Source organism: Dipodomys ordii, unplaced genomic scaffold (genome assembly GCF_000151885.1).
Source record: "Dipodomys ordii isolate 6190 unplaced genomic scaffold, Dord_2.0 Scaffold5, whole genome shotgun sequence".
Taxonomy (NCBI): domain Eukaryota; kingdom Metazoa; phylum Chordata; class Mammalia; order Rodentia; family Heteromyidae; genus Dipodomys; species Dipodomys ordii.
In genome coordinates, this window is record NW_012267221.1 from 2,780,691 (window position 1) to 2,801,688 (window position 20,998).

Consider the following 20,998-nt stretch of genomic DNA (forward strand, 5'->3'; position numbering starts at 1 on the left):
ATATTAGAAGGGATTGCTACCAGTGGAGCTTTCGCAACCTGATTAGGAGTAGATTTAGGCTGGAATGTTCTAAGTGCTCTAAAATTACCATTTACAAAGTTTTTTCCTATGTCTCCCAGCTTTCTTGTGTCCTGGATCTCTGCGCCTATCTAGCCCATCTTACCTGTCCCAGGCTAGCCAAGAGTCCTGTGCTTACTAGACACTGAGATGCGTCTGTCTTCCTATTTCAGGTGCAAGTTGTCTCCCATCGCTTTGTGTCCCCACGCAGGGGCCCTCTGTATGAGTGAAACGTTGCTCTGCCATGGAACCTGGCTCTGCCCTGGCCTGGCTCCTGCTCCTGAGCCTGCTGGCTGATTGTCTGAAAGCTGCTCAGTCCCGAGACTTCACAGTGAAAGACATCATCTACCTCCATCCTTCAAGTAAGACTCACATTTGTTCTCTTCACTGAAGAAATGGCACTTGATTTCCAGTAAGAAGGAGATTGAAATGCATCCAGCAGGAAGGAGGTTTTGATGCGGGGGAAACATCTGGTAGTTCAGTTAGGGGGCACAGTAGTTACCCTACCTTTTCATAGGATATATGTGTTTTTTTCATTTTACATCAAATTATTTATCTTGTTTCCCCGCCCTTTTTTCTACCAAATCACTCTGATTCTAAATACCCTTTCATTTTACTGTACTATCCCCAGCCAGTAATCAAAGTGAACCTCCCAGCTGCTGTGTCCCAAGAGGTAGCTGGTTTTGTAGAAAGTCAGTCCTTTCTAGGTCTTCCCTTCTGTGCCTCTGGTTCTTAGATTAAGCATCATTACCTCCCACAGCTTCCTATTCTCCCTGCCCTTTTGCTTTCTTATGTTTAAGGGGGTGAACTGTAATGTAGACCTCTGTCTTATCCATGTCAACCCTTGTGTTTCTGATTTGCATATATCAGGGGCTGGGTTTGTGGATTCGACAAGAATTTCAGGTCTTCTAGATCTTACACTGGAAAGCAGTGTCACTTCTTCCTTTAGTCTCTGTTTGGTTTTTTGCTTTTGTGGGACTCCTCTTCTGTATTGGCCCATCTCACCTAACCCTAGCCCAGCCAAGAGCCCTGTGCTTTCTCTAGCCAGTGGTGACAAGAGCTAGGAATATTGTTTATGTTCTGGTCTTCAGCTTTGGTCTGAAGGTACATTCTTCTTTCTAAATATTCTGCTCATCAAGGTTGTTTGCTTGTGTGCTTGTAATGTACCAAGTATTGTGATAAGCTTGGAACAATTAAGACATCATCTTTACTTTGGAGAAATATATCTTTATTTCGGAGTCTACAATAGAGTGGCAACTAGTAAGACTCCTTTGGCTCCATAGAACTCTTTTTTTTTTTTCTCGGTCATGGGGCTTGAACTCTGGGCCTGGGCACGGTCCCTCACCTCTTCAGCTCGAGGCTAGTGCTCTACCACTTGAGTCACAACACCACTTCTGGTTTTCTAGTGGTTTATTGGAGATAAGAGTCTCACAGACTTTACTACCCAGGCTGGCTTTGAACTGTGATCCTCAGATCTCAGCCTCCTGAGTAGCTAGGATTATAGGCATGAGCCACCAGTGCCCGGCTTTCAACTATTTTTTATGTGTATAAAACTTGGTTTATCTGGGAGTTAGTGTGTGGCAGCATAGGAGCTTGGAGTCCACCAAACCTGGGGTCATCACCGAGCTGAGCTGCTCCCCAACCATGTGACTTGAGACAAATCCCCTTACTTTATGATGATTAAATAACATAGAAAACATTTAGAAATGAGTATGAACTGTAGTAAATGCTCAATTGATGTTAGAGAGTTTTAAGTGTTTATTTGCTTATTTCTAAAGCGGTAAAGTTACACATATTCTGTTGCATAATTTTATGTACCAGAAATAATATCCATAAAATCCCAGGCCTATGCCTTTGGGACAATCAAATGGTTGTTATTTATGTCGTTGTTATCATTAGCTTAGTCAGCAAATACAGGGTGCAAAAATACAGCACACTCATTTTTTATAGCTCCAAATTTGCTTTTGCTAGGCAGAAAATAATTTCTTTACATTTTGCCACGTATCCTTTTGCCAGTTATGGTCTGATGCCTATTGGTTAATTGCATCGAAATTCATCTGGCTGCTTTTTTGTAAGGCTTTTTTACTTTGTTTTAATTATATCCTTGAAAAGAATAGACTGCAATGCTCATTCTACTTTGTAGATTGCATTTTGTTCTTTTCTCAAATCATCCATGCCTTTTAAAATCAGATGTGGTGTGGCATAAACCTAGATTCAGTCTTTTAGTCTATTCGGTCTCTTAGTCTGGTGAATTGCTAGGCTTTCCAGCTTTTGTGAAGGTTTTTTTTTTTTTTATCATCTTCGGTACAGACTAAGTAGTACTCAGGCCATAAAACTGGAGCCTGGACTTGACCATCTCTGTCTGTCTCTTTTTCTCTTATTCTCTCTCTTTTGCTTGCTGGATCACTCTTATTCTTTGTCTCTGTTTCTCTCTCAGCTGTCACTTTACCATCTAAGCCCCACCTACACCTATGCTTCTGGCTTTTTGCTAGTTATTTAGAGATAAGAGTTTCTTGGATTTATCTGCCTAGACTAGCTCTGGACTGAGATTTTCAGATCTCAGTCTCCTGAATAGCTAGAATTATAGGCATGAACCCCTGCATCTGGCTTGAACCCTGTCCTCTTCTGATGCTGTGATTATATATGCTCAGAGTGGGAAGGAAATTCAAGGAGGATGAATGTGAGCAATAAAGAAATAAAGAAACACTTTCTTTCTCAACAGATAGTCAGCCAGTGCCTAGGGTGGGTAGGCTCCTGTCTGAAGAATGGGTTTCCTGAAGCATGAACTCTGCAAAGGCATAAAGGAAGAAGTTGATGAGAAAATAGGCTGATGCATGGCTCAGGTGGTAGAGTGATTGTCTAGCAAGCAGGAGGTCCTGAGTTCAAATCCCTCTACTATAAAAAAACAAGCTGATGTAAAAGTTCTGCTCATATGACCTAGGCTAATTAAATAGAGTCATGCTGGATTATATGAAAGCTCACCCATTATGAAGAAACTAGTTATATGATTTTGAAATATAGAGGATAGAAGTTATTCCTACACTAGCTAATTAGGGGATTTACAAACAGGTCTAGGCCTGAGTTCTCTTTAAGAGATCTTCAAAATGGATCATGTACAGTAAAAAGTAGAAATGAAATTGTGATGAATGGCTCCATATGACCAGAACTTAGTTCATACTGCCTACTGCAAGCCAAAGTTAACATTCTCCAAACTGTCTCAGATGTTTATGTATGGTTCTTTTTACTTTTTTTTTTTAACTGCATGGTCTTCTGCCCTTGAGCACCAGACCATATTTAGATGGACTGACTGATCGCTCTACGAATAAGCAAGTTTGAGTTGAACACAGGCCATGAAAAATACATGTTGGGAGCACAAGATTCATTTGTTTTAAATTATTTATACCATCACCTCACTTTGTAGGTGGAGGCACGACGGTTTTCTCTGGGTCAGTGAGCTAGAGTCCATTAATGTTACATGGAAAAGCTCAGAACCTTCCTGAGAGGAAATGGAGAGGTGTGGGAGGTATGAGAGCATACTCATGGAGGTGCAGGAGGTTCAGGAGTTGGAGATTACACTCTCATTTTTTACAGCCAACCACAGGCTCCTTTCTTATTTCTCTAACAGCCATCATTGATATTAACTAGGTTGAGTTGGAACCCAGACTGGGAAAAAAATCAGTGATGAATCTCTCTTGCTCTCTGATTCACTAATCTTAGATGTTCCTAAGTCTTCAAAATATGAAGTGCTATCCACAATGACATTCTGTTCTAGATTTTGCCTGTGTTTTTCTTTTTCTCTTAACTTTTTTTTCTTTTTCTTTGTCTTTTTTTTTTGTCAGTCCTGAGTCTTGAACCCAGATGGCTGGGCACCATCTCTGAGCTTTTTACTCAAGGGTAGTTTTCTACCATTTGATCCCACAGCTTTACTACCAGCTGTAGGGTGGTTAATTAGGGGTAAGAGTCTTACAGACTTTCCTACCCAGACTGTCTTCAAGCCATGATCCTCAGATCTCAGCCTTCTGAGTAGCTAGGATTATAGACATGAGCCACCAGTACCTGGCTCTTCTTTCTTATCATGTGAAAATGATTATTTTCTTCTTGGTCTATAATTAAGACACCAAAGTCTAATAAAACTCATCCAAACTTGGAATTAATATTAAGACAATTAATATTAAGGAGAATTTATCTAGATAGACAGATACCAGAAAATATGCTTCTATATGAAACACATACTCATTCATACTGACAATATTTTGTTGCCAAGTGGACTGAAAGATAAATTTATCATATTCCTTGAGTATTTATGTCTGTGACCAGTTTCTAAAAACAATGGAAATTAATTTGGCAATATTTCTAAAAGCTACTATGTGTTACAACATTAGCATACATTTCTGAAAGTATGTTTTCACCACATTTTCTGTAACTGAAGACCTTTGTCCACGTAAAAGTTCCAAGAGAGGAGAACAAAGAGTATGTCTTTTCTGATGTCTTACAAATGAATTATGGTAGGTTAAACTATGGCTGAGCATGAGAGTTAATGGGTAGATTATTTTACAGGAAGTAACTGGGCACTTTGGCATTCCTTTTTTTTTTCTTTACAACCACCTTCTCTTGAGGGACCAAGGACTTATGCCCTGAAATGCAGAGTACTGAGATGATTAAATCTGTGATTAAGAGCCAAATTAGATTCATTCACAGCTAGGACTACAACAATATGAAACTCTCCTTGCTCTGTAATGCTTTGAAGTAACAACAAAATGGCATATCTCTTAGAAACTGCTTTCTGCCCTTTAAAAGGAAAAAAAACACTAAGCCATCTTTATCAGATTCAGTATCAATTAGCAGGTTACTGGAGATACTTGTTCATCTGTTGACCTTCTTTAGAGCTAAATATCTCAGAGGGAAGAATTTAACCATTTACTTGACATTGTACTATAATTAGCCTCTTAAAGCTATGGGGGTTAGAGATATGTCACCAACCAGCTATTATTCATTAGTCAGTGCTACCTGGCAAGATGGCAATGAAAGTTCTCCCCCTCCCTTTTAAATTTATTTATTGTACAAGTCATGAACAGAGGGGTTACAGTTACATAAGTAAGGTGATAAGTACATTTCTTTTTAAACACTGTTACCCCAAGCACATTTTAAAGTACAGTTATTGAAAATGTATACAGCTATGGAACTGTAGATTTTAAATTAAAACTAATAAAAATTGAGATAATTCAGTTAATTGCCAGTATATGCTGACAAACTCATTGAGAGTTTGTCAGATCAAAAAGTATTTGAAGTAAAGCATAATGACAAACACATTCAGAGAGAGATGATATGAAGCAAAGCATCGTTTTGCTGCCATAGTATTTTGGTGCACACTCTGGTTTAAATTTCCATGCCTTCTGGGTTAATTTCAGAGTCTGGGCCTACTTATGCAAGAAACAACAGTATTTAATTAATATTCCACTAGTCTTATAAAAGACTATTGTGAAAAGTCTATTAAGTAATATAAATTTGAAGAAATTATAATGTATTAGTGTTTGGTTCTTAGTAATGTTGTTCTTAGAGCAATCAGATCATCAATCATCATTCAAAGTTCTTAATTTATCTTTTCAATGGGAATGCTTCCAGGAACAACTAATCCAACATTCCAGCCAAAAAATGCTTTTGGTTGCAAAGATAGAAACTGAATGTTCAATGAATTGTTCACACAAAGTGCAGTGGTCCAGCCACCTTATAGTCAGTCATAAACCTTAGTGTACATGGAGATCTTTAATTTTTTTTTTACAAAATTTTATTCTTTCTCAAATTTTTATGTATTTATTCAAAAACCTCTTCTTTGGTCATCCTACTTCAAATTTTACAGATTAAAGTTTTACTTTTAAAGCTATTTATATACTAACTATTTCATTGTTATACAATGATTTCATAATAATGAACTTTTTTTTGGTCAGTCATGGGGCTTGAACTCAGGGCTTGGGCTCTCTCCCTGAGATTTTTGCTCAAGGGTCACACTGTACCACGTTGAGTCACAGCACTACTTTGGTTTTCTGGTGGTTAAGAGAAAAAAGTCTCATGGGTTTTCCTGCCTTGGCTGGCTTCAAACTTCAATCCGCAGATCTCAGCCTCCTGAGTAGCTAGGACTACAGGTGTTAGCCACCAGCGCCCGACTAGTGAATCTTTTTAATGTATCAGATCAGGACAATTTCCTGATACTTTTTTCTCATAAACATATTTACAAAACTATACTCGTTTGCTAGGTACTGCTGTCTTATCCCTGTAATGCTAGCTACTCAGGAGATGGATATCAGAAGATTATGGTTCAAAAATGTCTAAAAGACCATTGAATGGCCTTGGAATTTTGGGATGTATGTGTTTTAAATTGTTCAGACATATAATTACTAAAAATAAAATATTTCAATCAAATGTAACCTTCCTTTCTCGGTGGTAGACTATAGAGATAGATGTACAAGTTACTTGTGCATGGTATCACAGAGTACTTTCATCTGCATTATAATAACTTTATGAGGGGAGAGCATTTTCCCCCATAGTGGAATTTCTTCATAGAAATAAAGTAATTGCAAGTTTCTAAGCTACATTGTACCATTTTTTAAGATTATCCATCCAGGTATTCTTTGAATTTTAGTCACTAACTACTTGGAGAAACAGAATTCTCAAATTGTCCCATATAAATGTCCAGTTATTTGTCACGTTTGGACAATTTATGACTTTAGGCCAGGTTGGGGTATTGAGCATTATCACCATGAGCTCTGTGAAATATTTCAGGCAAGTACATGGCTATTCTGGACAAGGTGAAAACCAAAGTTATATCTGGCTCATAATTCTGCCCTTAAGCTGCTGCCTCCTCCTTCATTTATTTTTGATAACATACTTAATTGGTTCCATGTGGGCAAAGCAATTTACCCTGAGATGATTATTTCCGCCAGTGGGATACACAGGCTCAGCCATCTGTGAGTGAGAGCAGTTGGCTCCGACAGATGAACTGTTAGAGTATCTGCAGCTTTCAAATAGGCCAGGTAATTTTACAAACTTAAAAATATGCTCAAGTTTTGTTTGTGAGAGACAGAAGTCTAAATAGAAAGTAAGCAGATGATTACAATAAAGAGGCCATTAAAAAAAGACATTGAAGCCAGTGATTCATACCTGTAATCTTAGCTTCTCAAGAGGCTGAGATCTAAGGATTGCAATTTGAAGCCAGCCTGGACAGGAAAGTCTGTGAGTCTCTTATCTCCAGTTAACCACCAGAAAACCAGAAGTGAAGCTGTGGCTCAAAGTAGTAGAGTACTAGCCTTCGGTGAAAAAGCTCAGGGACTGCTAGCATCCATGTCCTGAGTTTAAGCCCTAAGACAGTCAAAAAATTAAAGTAATGCATTGATGGAAAGAGTGAACATCCTGGCCTACTACCCCTTCCTGATCCTTATCTTGTGTTGTGCAAACAGGGGTGCTCTCCGAAGCATGACACCTACCACTTGAGCTTAAAGGCAGAGTAAAGAACATAGGTATCGAGAGGATAGTTTCTATTTAAGAGCTTGTTCTTCTCCAGTTTGGGGATGCTATAGATTATCCTATATGCAAAAAGACTTAGATGGAAAAATTATAAATCTGGGGACATTTGCATATTTGTAATGAAATAGATCAAGGACAAGATTTCGGTATAAATATCAAGTTCATTTATATTTTATACATGTATTAGACAGCATGAAAGAATTTTTATATAATATCTTTAGTGCTCTAGCATTTCAACTGTGAATTTTCTTTTCTGGAGTGAGGTGTCATATTCTAATATAACTCAAGAAGTTTCAATTTTGGAACATATTAGACTTCAGATTCTCAAGGTGGAAATAGACAACCTGTATAAGACAGTTGCTGTGAATATTTGTGTACAGATTTTTCCCTTTCAGGAATTTGTTTATTATTATAAAGGTGATGCATAAGGATATTAGTTTCATAAGTCAGATAAAGAGTACATTTCTTTTGGAATAATATCATCCCTTCCCTTGCTCTGTGTTCTTCCCTCAATTTCAACCCATATTAAGTGAAGTAAACCAGACCCAAAGGAACATAAATCCCATGATTTCCCTCATTTGTAATAATCAGTATATGTTTAGAATAGTCCTAGAAGAAGATCATAATAGCTCAATAGCCATGTACATCTGACCTTATAAGATGATGCTAAGCAAAATGAACTCCAAGATATGGAAGCAAGAGGTTTTTCTTTGTTGTTGTTGTTAATGTACTATGTGATTTATTTTTGCTTTTGTGTTTTTACCCCTATGGTTAATCCCCTGTTGTCACTGTATTTGATTTTGGTACCCTGGGTATCATATATATGTTTACCTGGATTAGGGAAGGGAAAGGGAACAACAAAATGGTGAGAGTAAAGAAGGGCAAGCCAATGCAACAGTGATACTCACAAGACAAGAACTGTACAGCTTGGAGGCAGGGAGGGAAAGTGGGAGAAAAATGAGGGAGAGGGTAACAAATTAGACAAGAACTGTACTCACTACCTTACTTATGTAACTGTAACTCTTCATATATCACCTTGACAATAAAATTACATTAAAAAAGTTGTATAGTTCATTTTCACCATAGTATCTACTGAGTTGTATGAACATAAATATCCATGCTCAAGAATCAATTTACTTTTATTGTATAATCAACTTTTGTTTTATCTTATTATGGTACATTTTAATTAGCATATATTCATAATGCTGGATTTTTTTTAAACAAGGAGTTTATTTAAACAACAAGATGTAGGGCTGGGAAGGTGGCTCAGTGGTAGAGTGCTTGCTTCTCCTGCATGAGACCCTGGGTTCAATTCCTCAGTACCACATAAACAGAAAAAGCCGGAAATGGGCACTGTGGCTGAAGTGGCAGAGTGCTAGACTTGAGCTGAAGAGCTGAGGGACAGTGCCCAGGCCCAGAGTTCAAGTCCCATGACTGACAAAAAATAAACAAACAAACAACAAGACTCTTGACTTGAAGGGAAACTACCTGGGATTCTTTCTTTCTTTTTTTTTTTAAAGACAGATTGTCCTACATGTAACAGGTACAAACAAAATGTTATAAAATTGTCCTTGGTCTTACAATGATAAATGAAAACATTAAAATTCTCCAGTTAAACAAGGCATGCAAGGATTTTTTTCTCTTTTTTTTTTTTGTTAAAACAGTGAGAGCAAAATAACTTACTGAAATATAAAGATAAAAGCTGAATGAGCATGCCGCGAATGGAGAAGGGGGATGTTTTGGATATTTTCACAGAACCAGTATTTCCCCCATGCCATCTCCATTTGATGTCAATCAAAATATACCATTGGCCATTTAGTTTAAAAGAAAAAGAAAAAGAAACAAAAAAAGAATATGCTAGTGCACATACACCAGTCACTTTATGTACAATAAAGGAATGGGGAAGGGGAAAAATGAAAGAATAGAGAAAACTATACTGTAGTAATCAGGAACTAAATTGCAGTTTTCTAATTAAGAATGTATTCTTGGTCTATAAGAACAAAGTTCTGGGGCTGGGAAGGTGGCTCAGTGGTAGAGCGCTTGCCTTGCAAGCCAAAGGCCCTGGGTTCGATTCCTCAGCACCACATAAGCAAAAAGAAAAAAGCCGGAAGTGGCGCTGTGGCTCAAGTGGTAGAGTACTAGCCTTAAGCTGAAGAGCTGAGGGACAGCGCCCAGGCCCAGAGTTCAGGCCCCATGACCCCCCCCCGAAAAAAAAGAGCAAAGTTCTGGGGCTGGGAAATTGACTCAGTGGTAGAGTGCTCACCTCGCATGCATGAGGCCCTGGGTTCGATTCCTTAGCACCACATACGCAGAAAAAAAAAAAAAAGCTAGAAGTGGCACTGTGGTTCAAGTGGTAGGGTGCTAGCCTTGAGCTGAAGAGCTGAGGGACAGTGTCCAGGCCCAGAGTTCAACCCCCACAGTCCCCCCCCCACAAAACAACAACAACAACAACAAAGTTGTGGAGCAAAGTAGCAGGTTCTCTTTTTTTAGTAGACACCTCCTGACTCCTGCTGGAACTCATCAATTGTATCTGCGTCCTCCATTTCCAACTGTGCAGACATGTCTGTTTCATTGATAGCCTGCCCATCAAATCGGAATCTGATCTGCCTCATTGACAAACACTGTTAAAGCAGCAGCGGCGCAGCCCAAGTTGCCTCAGAAATCAACAGGTTTCTCAGGCTTTATGATAAAACAGCACACAGCTGTTTTCAGCTGCTGAAATCAATCTTGGGCTTTTCCGTCGGCCATCACGAGCGCCAGAGTCTCCTCAGATGCCTCTTCACAATGCTGCTTTAATCATGATAATTTTTTAAATGTGAACAGTGTAGGTTCACCCCATCCATTACTACGAATAAACTTTTAAGAGTTAAATTTCTAGGATCATAGGTAGTTGGATGTTTACCTTTTTGACATGGCTGTGAAGTCTTGAGATTCCTGTTAAAAAATGAGTATGTGTGCAGAATCATTCATTTCTTTTTTTCTCGTTTTTGCAGCTACACCATATCCTGGAGGATTTAAATGCTTTACTTGTGAGAAGGCAGCAGACAATTATGAATGCAACCGATGGGCTCCTGACATCTACTGTCCTCGAGGTAATCTTTGTAGACAGGTTTAGTGCCCCCAGAGCTGTTCATGAATGAATGACCCTGAGCACAATCTGAGACTGTACTTACAATCTCAACTGCTCTACTTGTTTCAGGCTATTAGCAGATCTTTTATACTTCATCATGCATAACTTATACTCAGAGGCTCTCAGAGATATTAGAGGTCCATGGAGTTGCTTTGTTTCTAATGAAGCATCTTTGGAGACCCAGAGGATGTTCATGAGACCCCCAAATCAGGGGCAGCCAAATGCAAAACAAGAAGAGAATGGCCAGCCTGTTTGCCATTCTTTGAAGTGTTAGTCATTTCATAGGAACTCCTTTCATATAAAGTTTGATATTCATAGAAAGATTCCATTTATTACCCATATTGCCAGATGCTTCTATCTTGACAGTATCAAAGCAAGAATTTTAAATGTCATCATTGCATAAATAGAAACTCTGAGCCTTTTAAACTATTAAGTTCACTTTGAAGGAAAAGATTGGGTGTGATTTGAAGCTTGAAATTTTGACTCAAAGACCTATTTCAAAATGAAAATATCTAAATATCTAAATAGATGTTTATATTTGGCTATGGGGGTCACAGTTAATTGGCTGTTTTATTTCGGAGAGAAGTGGGTTCATTGGGTTAGAGGGATGATGAGGATATTTTCTTAACTTGGGTTTCAGTGTGTAGTTAGTGTACTTCCCTGCTGATCTAATTCAGATAAAATGACTAAATTCATTATTTTTCAACCTAATGTGAGAGCTCCCATTCTCCACCCAGTGTATGGCACTCTGCTTCCTCTGGTAGATGAGAAATTAGGAGATTCAGAACACACCATTAAAAGAAAATTTTCAGTGCTGTTTAACCTAGAAGTCTTACATGGGCTTCCCAGAAGAAATACTGGTGGAACTTTTCAAACTCTGTGAAACCTGTGCCCCCTCCTAGATCTATAGCTCTCAGACTCCATCAGTGATCTGCCTTTTCTCCACAGTCCCTTCATATTCCACTTCAGTGATTCATTAGCTCTGAGATTATCCTGAGAACATTTCTAAGAAATGTCCAGGTGATCCATAGGTTCCTAGTTTGGAGATCATAGTTACACACAATTGGACTAGCATCTCTGAGACCAAGACTTTTTCTCAGTATTGCTAAGCTTTCCAGGGGATTCTAGGAAGAATCTGCTTGCTTAGTTTTTGTAGAAATGTCTGTGGAGTTCAAAGTGATTACAGAGAAGGGAAAAACATGGTGACATTAAAGATGGGCTTAATTACTAGCTTCATGTCCAGCCAGCTAGGTATTCAAGGATAAATCCTATGCCTATTGCCTTCTGTAGCTATTGCTCATTTCTGAGTAAGCCAGTGTGTTCTGACATTAATGTGGTAGGATGAACCTTTGGGCAAGTTGTTAATGGACCTGATTAAACCACTGCTTCGAAAATAGGGCCCCACATCAAACACATCTAGTAAAGTTTCAAAAACTGTGATGCCAGGGATTTAACTTGCACAGGGTATGGCTGGGAATAAGAATTTTTCAAAGTTCCCTTGCTAACTCCAACATGCAGCAACATTTGACAATTGTAAACAAGGACTCTGGACAAAATCAGGATGATTTGCTTGTGCTTCCAGTAACTGTTTCCAGGGCTGAATTCTGCTGGAAAAGACCTGGCCAGTTAGCTTCTCAAATTGTTTTAAGTGGTAAGAATTAGTATACCTAATGCTACTACTAGATCATGATATAAGTAATTTTATAAACAAATGGTATTTATTCCTCATAGCTCTACAGGCTGAGAAATTTAAGATGGAGGATAGTGAAAGCCAAGTTTTCCTGCTTCTAAGATGTCACTTTTGTTGTTGCTTTCTTCAGCCTGGTGAAGGATGTATTCTCACACAATGGAAGGAAGAAAGCTTTTGGAAAGGAGCCAACCCACTCTCTAGAGATCTTTTTTTTTGCGGGGGGGGGGTCCGGTCATGGGGCCTGAACTCTGGGTCTGGGTGCTGTCCCTCAGCTCTTCAGCTCAAGGCTAGCGCTCTACCACTTGAGCCACAGTGCCACTTCTGGATTTTTTTTTCTTTTTGCTATGTGGTGCTGAGGAATCGAACCCAGGGCCTCCGGCATGCAAGGCAAGCGCTCTACAACTGAGCCACCTTCCCAGCCCCTCTAGAGATTTTTTATAAGGTTTTGAATCCTAACTCTGGAGGGTTTAATTATCTCTTGAAAGTTTCATCTTTTAATATCATTACATTGATGATTGTCAACATAGGAATTTTGGAGCACACATTTCAGACCATGGCATAATATGACTATACTTCTCTCAGAAGTGTTATAGTTCTGAGCTTGTCTTAATAGATAGAAACATGTGGAGGAAGAGGGAATATGAATTGCCCACATACAGATTTGGATGGCACACAAGTATATCTCTGTCACAGAAAAAAAAAAAACAGGAGATCAGAAGCATCAGTACTGAATGCATCTCAGGGAAAACAAAGTTCCATCTTGTTTTTAAGTTTTCAAAGGTTTGTGTTGACATACTATTTGTACAAGAGTTGTTTCCTTTTGACATGTTTTTTATATACATATAAGGTACCCTGGTCAAACTCATCTCTCCACATCTTTTCCACATCTACCCTCCCTCCTCTTCAAACAATTTCAGCAAACTCCATTGTTTTATTTTCATACATACATACAGATTACTTTGATCATTCACCTTCTTCATTGTCTCCCAACATTTCCAGTGGTACCTCATAGTAACAACACAGCCTTTCATTCTTTTTTCCTTTCCTTTCATTCTTTTTCCCCCCACTATACAGTAATTGTATTAAAGCACCATAGTAATTACCATGGTAATTAACACATGCATATATTTTAATTTAATCAAACCAACCTCATTTTTTGCACTTTCTTTTCTAGTCCCCTATTTCCCCCAGAAAATTCCATCTTGATAGTTTCTTTTGAGATCAGAATCTATCCTTTCAAGGTTTAAATACCTCAAAGTACCATAGAGTGCTTTTTATACAATTTATCTTTTCTCTCCAACTTTCATTTTTGTATCCTTAAGTTTATAGGATAATGGAAAATCATGCACTGAGGTTCAAGACATAAAACAACCATGCCAAGATGACAGGCCCCTTGATAGATTATGCAGACAAAAATAGGAATCTCGTTTCTTCTTCCTTGGAGCAGGCAGTTTAACCTGGAAGATAACATCTGACCATATCAAATGTCACAAACTGGAGGTCAAAGTTATGTGTCAAGTGAAACTTGGCTTTAGTTCTGTGAGAGGGGCCAGTGAATGCACCATGTTCTTGGAAGACCAGAACAGCCTGATACCTGGGAAATAGATTTAAGATGTTGAAGAAGGCAGATCTTCTGCAAAGTTACTCAGAGCAGTGGTTTGGAAAAAGGATTTCCCAAATGTGCTCACTGGGTGGGAAAGGACCTGACCTGGAAGGATCAACCAGTTTGTATCAAATGCTACTAAGAATGAAATAGAAGGGCTAGGTGATTTTTGTGTGGCCCTGAAGAGCAGGTAAGAGGGAGGAACTCAAAGCTGTAACCTGAGAAGAGGTAAGGCCACACAGCCCCCTGTCTGACCAGCCCTACTTCCCATGAGTCTTCTGCACCCTTTAGCTAGAAGTTGACAAACACGCTTAATGAGGACAGCTCAGAAGCTGTTATCATGGAAAGGCATTCTGGCTTTCTGAAACATTCCTGGCCTTAAGTTTGGTCATTCTGTGACATATTTAACACTTTTTTAATCATCATATGATATGAAAATAACTTGGGGAAGGTGAAAATAATACCCATGTAAGCATTTAATCTCATCTAATGGATACGTCTATACCCCCCATTGCTTAAGGAATGGCTGATTTTAAGAATTGTCAAAAAGCTAAGGCTGGGGATATAGCTTAACTGATAGAACACTTGCTTAGCAAGCATGAGGCTTTCAGATGAAACCCTATTACAACAGAAATAAAGAATTTCAACAGCTAACTTTTTTTAAATGAATGAACATGAAGATATAACATATCCTACTGCCTGACACTCATGGAATCTACATACTTGTTTTGAATAATCATCGAGTCCAGCGTTCTTTGAAAAAGGCAGTCCCTGCGTAGAAGTAGAATCATTCCTTTGGCATTGGGGGCATCAGCCAGCAACACTTCTAGTGGCAAAGCTTCTTGATCACTTTCAGAAGCTGTGTTGTGTTTAGTCCTTTATCGTCTATTTTACTCCTTTTGCCTCTGGTGCTTACAAGTCCATGATTTACATCTGCACCCTGGAACTGAGAATCTTAGATGCCCTCCCTCATTGACTTACTGCTTCCCTTGTTTGGCTTCCATTCAGTCTTTTTTCCATTGTACTTCCTTTGCAGGGCCTGCCATTTCATCAGCTAGTCTTACAGATATCTTCAGTTTATGAACCAGAATGAGAAAAGATCTTGAAGTTATATTATGTGAAAATTCAATAGAAGGATCTAATGTAATAAAATAAGAGCTAATTATAACGTCTTTGAATGCAGGTCACTTTGCCCAGGACTTTCACTCTACTGTGAGATTAAAAGTTTCTTGAGAGAAGGAACTGTGTGTCTGTTTATCAAGAGTCTGTGGAATTCAATATCACGTCAAAAATATTCCAATTCTATGAGAGTTGTTCTGTGGAGAATGCAAAGACTCAAGACATTCGTTTCCTTATTAATTACCATGTGCAGCAGTCTCCTCAGGAACTAATCGAAATTTGAAATAATTGCTGATAGAAAATCAGAAGAAAAGTGATGAGATAGAAAACATATATCCTTTGGGTTGCAGCTTCTAGGATACTCACTTTTTTTCTGTGAAAATGAATGAACAAAACTGTCCCTTGATGGATCTTTTTAGATAAATCGTCTAGCAATTCCTGGAACAAACAGGAAATATAAATGGGATCCTCAGCTCAAGTGAAGACAAGCCCAAAATTAGAAATTCCTAGTAAAGACTGGTTTATTGTTGACTTTTTTTGAACAGAGCACTGTCTGAGACAACCATTATGTTTTATTTAGTCTCAGGCTGGATTTTTTTCCCCACCCCACTCTTTTAGGCAATTTTACACTGGGTATAGCCTTCGGGTTTCAAAATTGTTCAACCCTTTAAATTAAAATATTTCTCTAAGCCCTCAAATACGTCAGACTTTATCACTTCCTATAGTTTATCTTTTTAACAATCCTTCTAGCCGAAGAGAGGTAAATCCATACCAGAATCCAGTCTGGGACTGAGATGTCCCTTTCTTGAGAGTTTATTCCTTCATTGACAAAGGTATTGGTTATGTTTTATCCATCACTTTTGGCTACTCAGTAAAGAGATGATTTTTCTGGTAATCTATCATATGCTGAAAGGAAGTCTTAGGCTATTTCCTTTTTTAAAGTATATTTTACAGTAAATGTTACCATTCAAACTATAATGGGAACAGCTGTGAATTTCTACAAAGTTGGTGTGCTAGGCTGTCCACCACCTGTATAAACCAATAAAATCTGAGAGTTCTCCCAGTCATTATTCCCCTCCCTACAAAGGTGGCTATATTGTGACATGTCACTAAGCTTCATTTAAATGAAGTCACATGGGTATAGTGTCTGCTTTCAAACAACATTGTATGTCAAGTTATTGTTATGAGAAATGCGCCTGTGGTTTGTATATAACAGTCATTCTTTCTCAGAGGCACCAAAATTCATCTAGTCTACTATTGATGGACATTTGGTTTGTGTGCATTTTTTAATATCACAAACACTGTTACACATGGGATTCTTTTAATACATGTTCTTATACATTTCTCTAGGAGTATCCCAGAAGTATGACTGCCAGGTATAGGACATGTAAGTGCTAGGTTTTCCAAATACTCCCTGGTAGTTTATTGAAGTGACTGTACCAATTATGCTGTTCCAATTAGCCACACACACACGAGTGTTAGTGTTGCAAACCTTGCCAGCCATTCATTTTGACACAAACAATAGAAATTGGAGGACAATGGCATCTTAAACATGCTAAACATGAGTAAATGCTAACCTTGAATTTTACCCTTGCCTATAAGTGTCTCTTCTCTACTGGCTGCCCTGCCAATTCTGACCTTCTGTTTATATCTCATGTCCCCTGAGACTGACAAAGCAATGCCCTACCTCTCTTCCCCTCAACAAGGCTTTCTGCCTGGCTTTGCATCCTCTCTACCTGGCCAGTTTGTTTGTTTGTTTGTTTTTTCTGTCGGTCATGATATTTGAATTCTGGGCCTCTCCCTCAGGTCTTCAGCTCAAGGCAAGCGCTTACCACTTGAGCCACAGCACCACTTCTGGTTTTCTGGTGGTTAATTGGAGATAAGAGTCTCACAAACTTTCCTGCCCAGGCTGGCTTTGAACTGTAACCCTCAGATCTCAGCTTCCTGAGAAGCTAGGATTATAGGCGTGAGCCACCAGCACCTGGCCTGGGCAGCTTTTGAATCAACAGATGGCTCAAAGGGAGAGGAGATACAGAATGTCAGACAAAGGATTTTTTCTTTTCTTTTTCTTTCTTTTCTTTTTTTTTTGGTTGGTTGTGGGACTTGAACTCTGGGCCTGAGTATTGTTCCTGAGCTCTTCAGCTCAAGGCTAGCACTCTGCCACTTGAGCCACAGCGCCACTTCCAGATTTTTTTCTTTGCCATCTTGGTCATCAGTCCTGCCTACTGACTCCTATGACTCCTATGACTTCATACAGAAATTTGTTTTTATGCATTTTTTTTTGTCAGTTGTGGGGCTTGAACCCTGTGCTCTTCAGCTCAAGGCAGGTACTCTACCGCTTGAGCTACAGCGCCACTTCCAGTTTTCTAGTGGTTTATGGGAGATAGGAGTCTCACAGACTTTCCAGTCCAGTCTGGCTTTGAACCACAATCCTCAGATCTCAGCCTCCTGAGTAGCTAGATTACAGGTGTGAGCCACTGGCGCCCGACTTTTATGTCTTTTTTTCTACTAATTTAATGTTATTCTGTTTCTGAATATGATGGTGTAAGTTAGTACATTCCAGCTAGTATACTTCCTGGAATTATTCTTTCATTAGAAAAATTTCAGCAACATTTAACTTCTCTGATTGTTTTTCTATATTGTCAACCCTTTCTAGTTCATGGGGCTTTTATCCAGATATTTTCTGTTAATACAGACCAGAAGCATCTTTTGATGCTTTTACCATTATGTTTTTGTATTAACCACTGTCCTCTGTGGAGTCCTGTTTATCTTTTACCTACCTTCTGACACACCTTCTTGGCCTTTGGCTAGTAATAAGTACATTGTTTTCTGAATTTCAATGATTTGATTTAAAAGAGATATTCATTCCTCAAGTCAGTGGTACCTGTCATTAGAAGTATGAATGTATGGAACCTACACATAAAACCACCATGTATTATTAACAAATCCTAAATAAGTCTTTTTTACTTACTTAAACAAAAGAAATGTTAAAAGCTTGGCATAGTGATGCATTTCTATACACTTAGTACTAGGGAGGCTGAAGCAGAGGGATCCAGAGTTCAAGTTCAGTCTGGGTATTATGTTGCGGATTGACAGCTGGCCTGGGCTATATAATGAGGCCTTTGTCTCAAAATCAAAACCAAGCAGCAGCAACCACAAAGGCAGGAATGGTGTTCTTGAAAAAATTAGGAGGTATGTGTTTGGCAATTTTTGTAAGCGTTTCTGATTATAGGAGAAAGAAGTCTAGCCATGACTCAATCAAGTTGATGAATACTTACTTATTTGTAATTTTTGCCTGTAGGAATTTTTTACATAGGAGAAGAGGAGAAAACATGTCTTTAAAAAATCTAGAGTGAGTCATTGATAGGAGCAAAAAAAAAAAAAAGAAAGAAAGAAAACCAAGATGCCTGGATGCCAGAGGCCATGTAATAATTCCTAGTTAGGGCAAGTTCTAAATAATTCAGCTTCTTTGCAGCTCAGTTTGTATGTATTTAATCTTTTTCAAAAGTCTAGTTAATTTTTTTCATCTTGGAGCCTCTTTCAGTTTCAATTTTACTGAATTTTAAAATTAAGGTATAATCTATAAATAGAAGAGTATGTAATACAAGTTAATGTAATATAATGTAATGAGTTTTCACAAACTAACCACCCTATGTAAGCAGCATTCAGATTAAGAAGTAACCACTGCAGGAGTTCAAAAAGTTTCTCTCATACCTGCTTGTAGTCACGTTCCCCACTACCAACAGTTACTGTTATTCAAATCCATATGTAGAACCCCTTAAACTTAATATCTCAGAATTTGATTGTATTTGGAGATAAGATATTTAAAGAAGTGATTACAAGTAAATGAGGTCTTTGTAATAAACTCTAATTGTATTTGACTGTTGGCCAGAACACCAACAGACACAAAGGAAAGAAAATGAAGATGGCCCATCAACAAACCAAGGAGAGAGAGACCTCCACAAGAAAACCTTTTTTTTTTTTTTTTTTTTTAGTCAGTCATGGGCCTTGAATTCAGGGTCTGGATACTGTCCCTGGGCTTTCTGACCCAAAGCTAGTTCTCTATCACTTGGAGCCACAGAGCCACTTTCGGGTTTTCTAGTGATTAATTGGAGATAAGAGTCTCATGGATTTTCTTACACAGGCTGGCTTTCAACTGTGATTCTTAGATCTCAGATTCCTGAGTAGCTAGAATTATAAGCACCAGCCACCAGTGAGTGCCCTGCTAAGAAAACTTATTTTTAAAAGAAACTTTTAAATCAATTAGTCTGCGATTGTCTTTTAATCGAGCCCTAGAAAACTAGTATAGTCACCTTCCTGATTCCCAATAGCATAGATTAGTTTTGTCTCATATAGAATTCTTTACAAAAATGGAATACTATGGCATTCATAACATTCATTTTGTTAGATGTAGTTTATTTGTTCTGATTATGTGAATATATACTATAATTTATTTTTCTATAATTAATAAGCATTCTTGTATTGTCTAGTTTTCAATTGTACAGATAGTTCTTCTTTGAACATTCCAAGAGGTTTCTAATTTCTTCTTAATATATAATAATAACATGCTAAGTGGGCATTTTATTCATAGGATTTCATGGACTTACTTGCTATAGCTCCTGGCAAATGATTTTCCAAAGTGCTTGTATTGTATGAAAACTGCACTTCTAGTAGAAATGAAGTATGATTTTACTCTCAAATTGGCTGAGACCAGTCAAAATATAAACATAGAAAGGTGTTATAGACATCATAGAGCTAAACTAAAATGTTTTAATTTGGTTCAACTTTTAAGTAGAGGAGCTTGACTAGAGGTATACTTCCTACCCAAGTGTGTTATCATGCATTAAATACCTGCAGTGCTTTATAGAATTCTGTGCTACATGCTGGAGGCAGTGCAGACCTCCAATGACAATGACCCTTATTTTTATGATCATGATCTAGAACAGTAGATTTTGACTAGGAGTGACTCTTTCCTGACTGGGAATATTTGTCAATACCTGGAGACATGTTGTCACATTTATAGATGACACTGGAAATCCACAATGCACAGGACAATTCTAAATGGAATCATCTATGCTAAATTACAAAGGATATCTGCTTTTGATAAGAAGAAATAGATCTATTTTTCTATTCTTCCTGCTAACTACAACTAAAAATCCTGAATTTCATCTATCAAAAAAAAACAAAACAAAGCAGAAAAAGCAAGAAAGACTATTAAAGGTGGAAAGAGAGAAAATAAGACTTCAGGATCTGAAGTGGTGAAATTCCTGGTGTCCTTTTGGTCTCATATATTCTAGGCTTGGAGCTGAAGAAGTCAACAACCTGAAAATACCACAAACACCAACAAAGTAAATCCTAAGAAAAGTTCCCTCCTTCCCCGCCCCCCCCCCAGGCAAAGTACAAGGAAAGAAGCAGCTAGAAAGAAAATCGCTTTCAGATAATAGTTGCTTCACTGTAGCCAAAACCATATGACAAAAAATGTAGCCCACTTCACACCAACAAAGGCTGAATGAGAATCTAGACTTCCATCCACAGCAGGCCATAATGTGGTACCCCAGTCCCTCACCAGTATCCTTTATAGGATAGTATCACTGAAGGTCAACTGGGGAAATTCCATTCCTTCCGGTTACTCATAAAGTCTCCTCATAGTATCATAGACTGTGGATGGGTTTACATATGGTAAATTCTGGCAAATTATTTCCAAAGTGTTTGTACCATATGAAAATTGCACTTCCAGTAGAAGTGTAGTATTATTTTACTTTCAATTTGGATGAATTCAACTTATGACCTAGTTCCTAACTAGGCCCACCTCTTAAAGGTTTAATATTTCCCAGTGGTTTCACAACTCCTCCTCCTCCTCCTCCTCGTCCTCCTCCTCCTC

General features: G+C 38.3%; 1 protein-coding gene across 1 annotated transcript in view; it reads left to right on the top strand.

Annotated features, from left to right (window-relative positions):
• The first annotated feature begins 230 nt into the window (after window positions 1-230).
• The window catches only part of Lypd6 (LY6/PLAUR domain containing 6), a 26,233-nt gene continuing 5,465 nt past the window's right edge, over window positions 231-20,998 (top strand). The window contains exons 1-2 of the mRNA XM_013028226.1: window positions 231-419; window positions 10,569-10,667. Of these exons, the coding sequence (XP_012883680.1) occupies window positions 302-419; window positions 10,569-10,667 (217 nt within the window). The 5' untranslated portion in view covers window positions 231-301. The remainder of the gene's footprint in view (window positions 420-10,568; window positions 10,668-20,998) is intronic.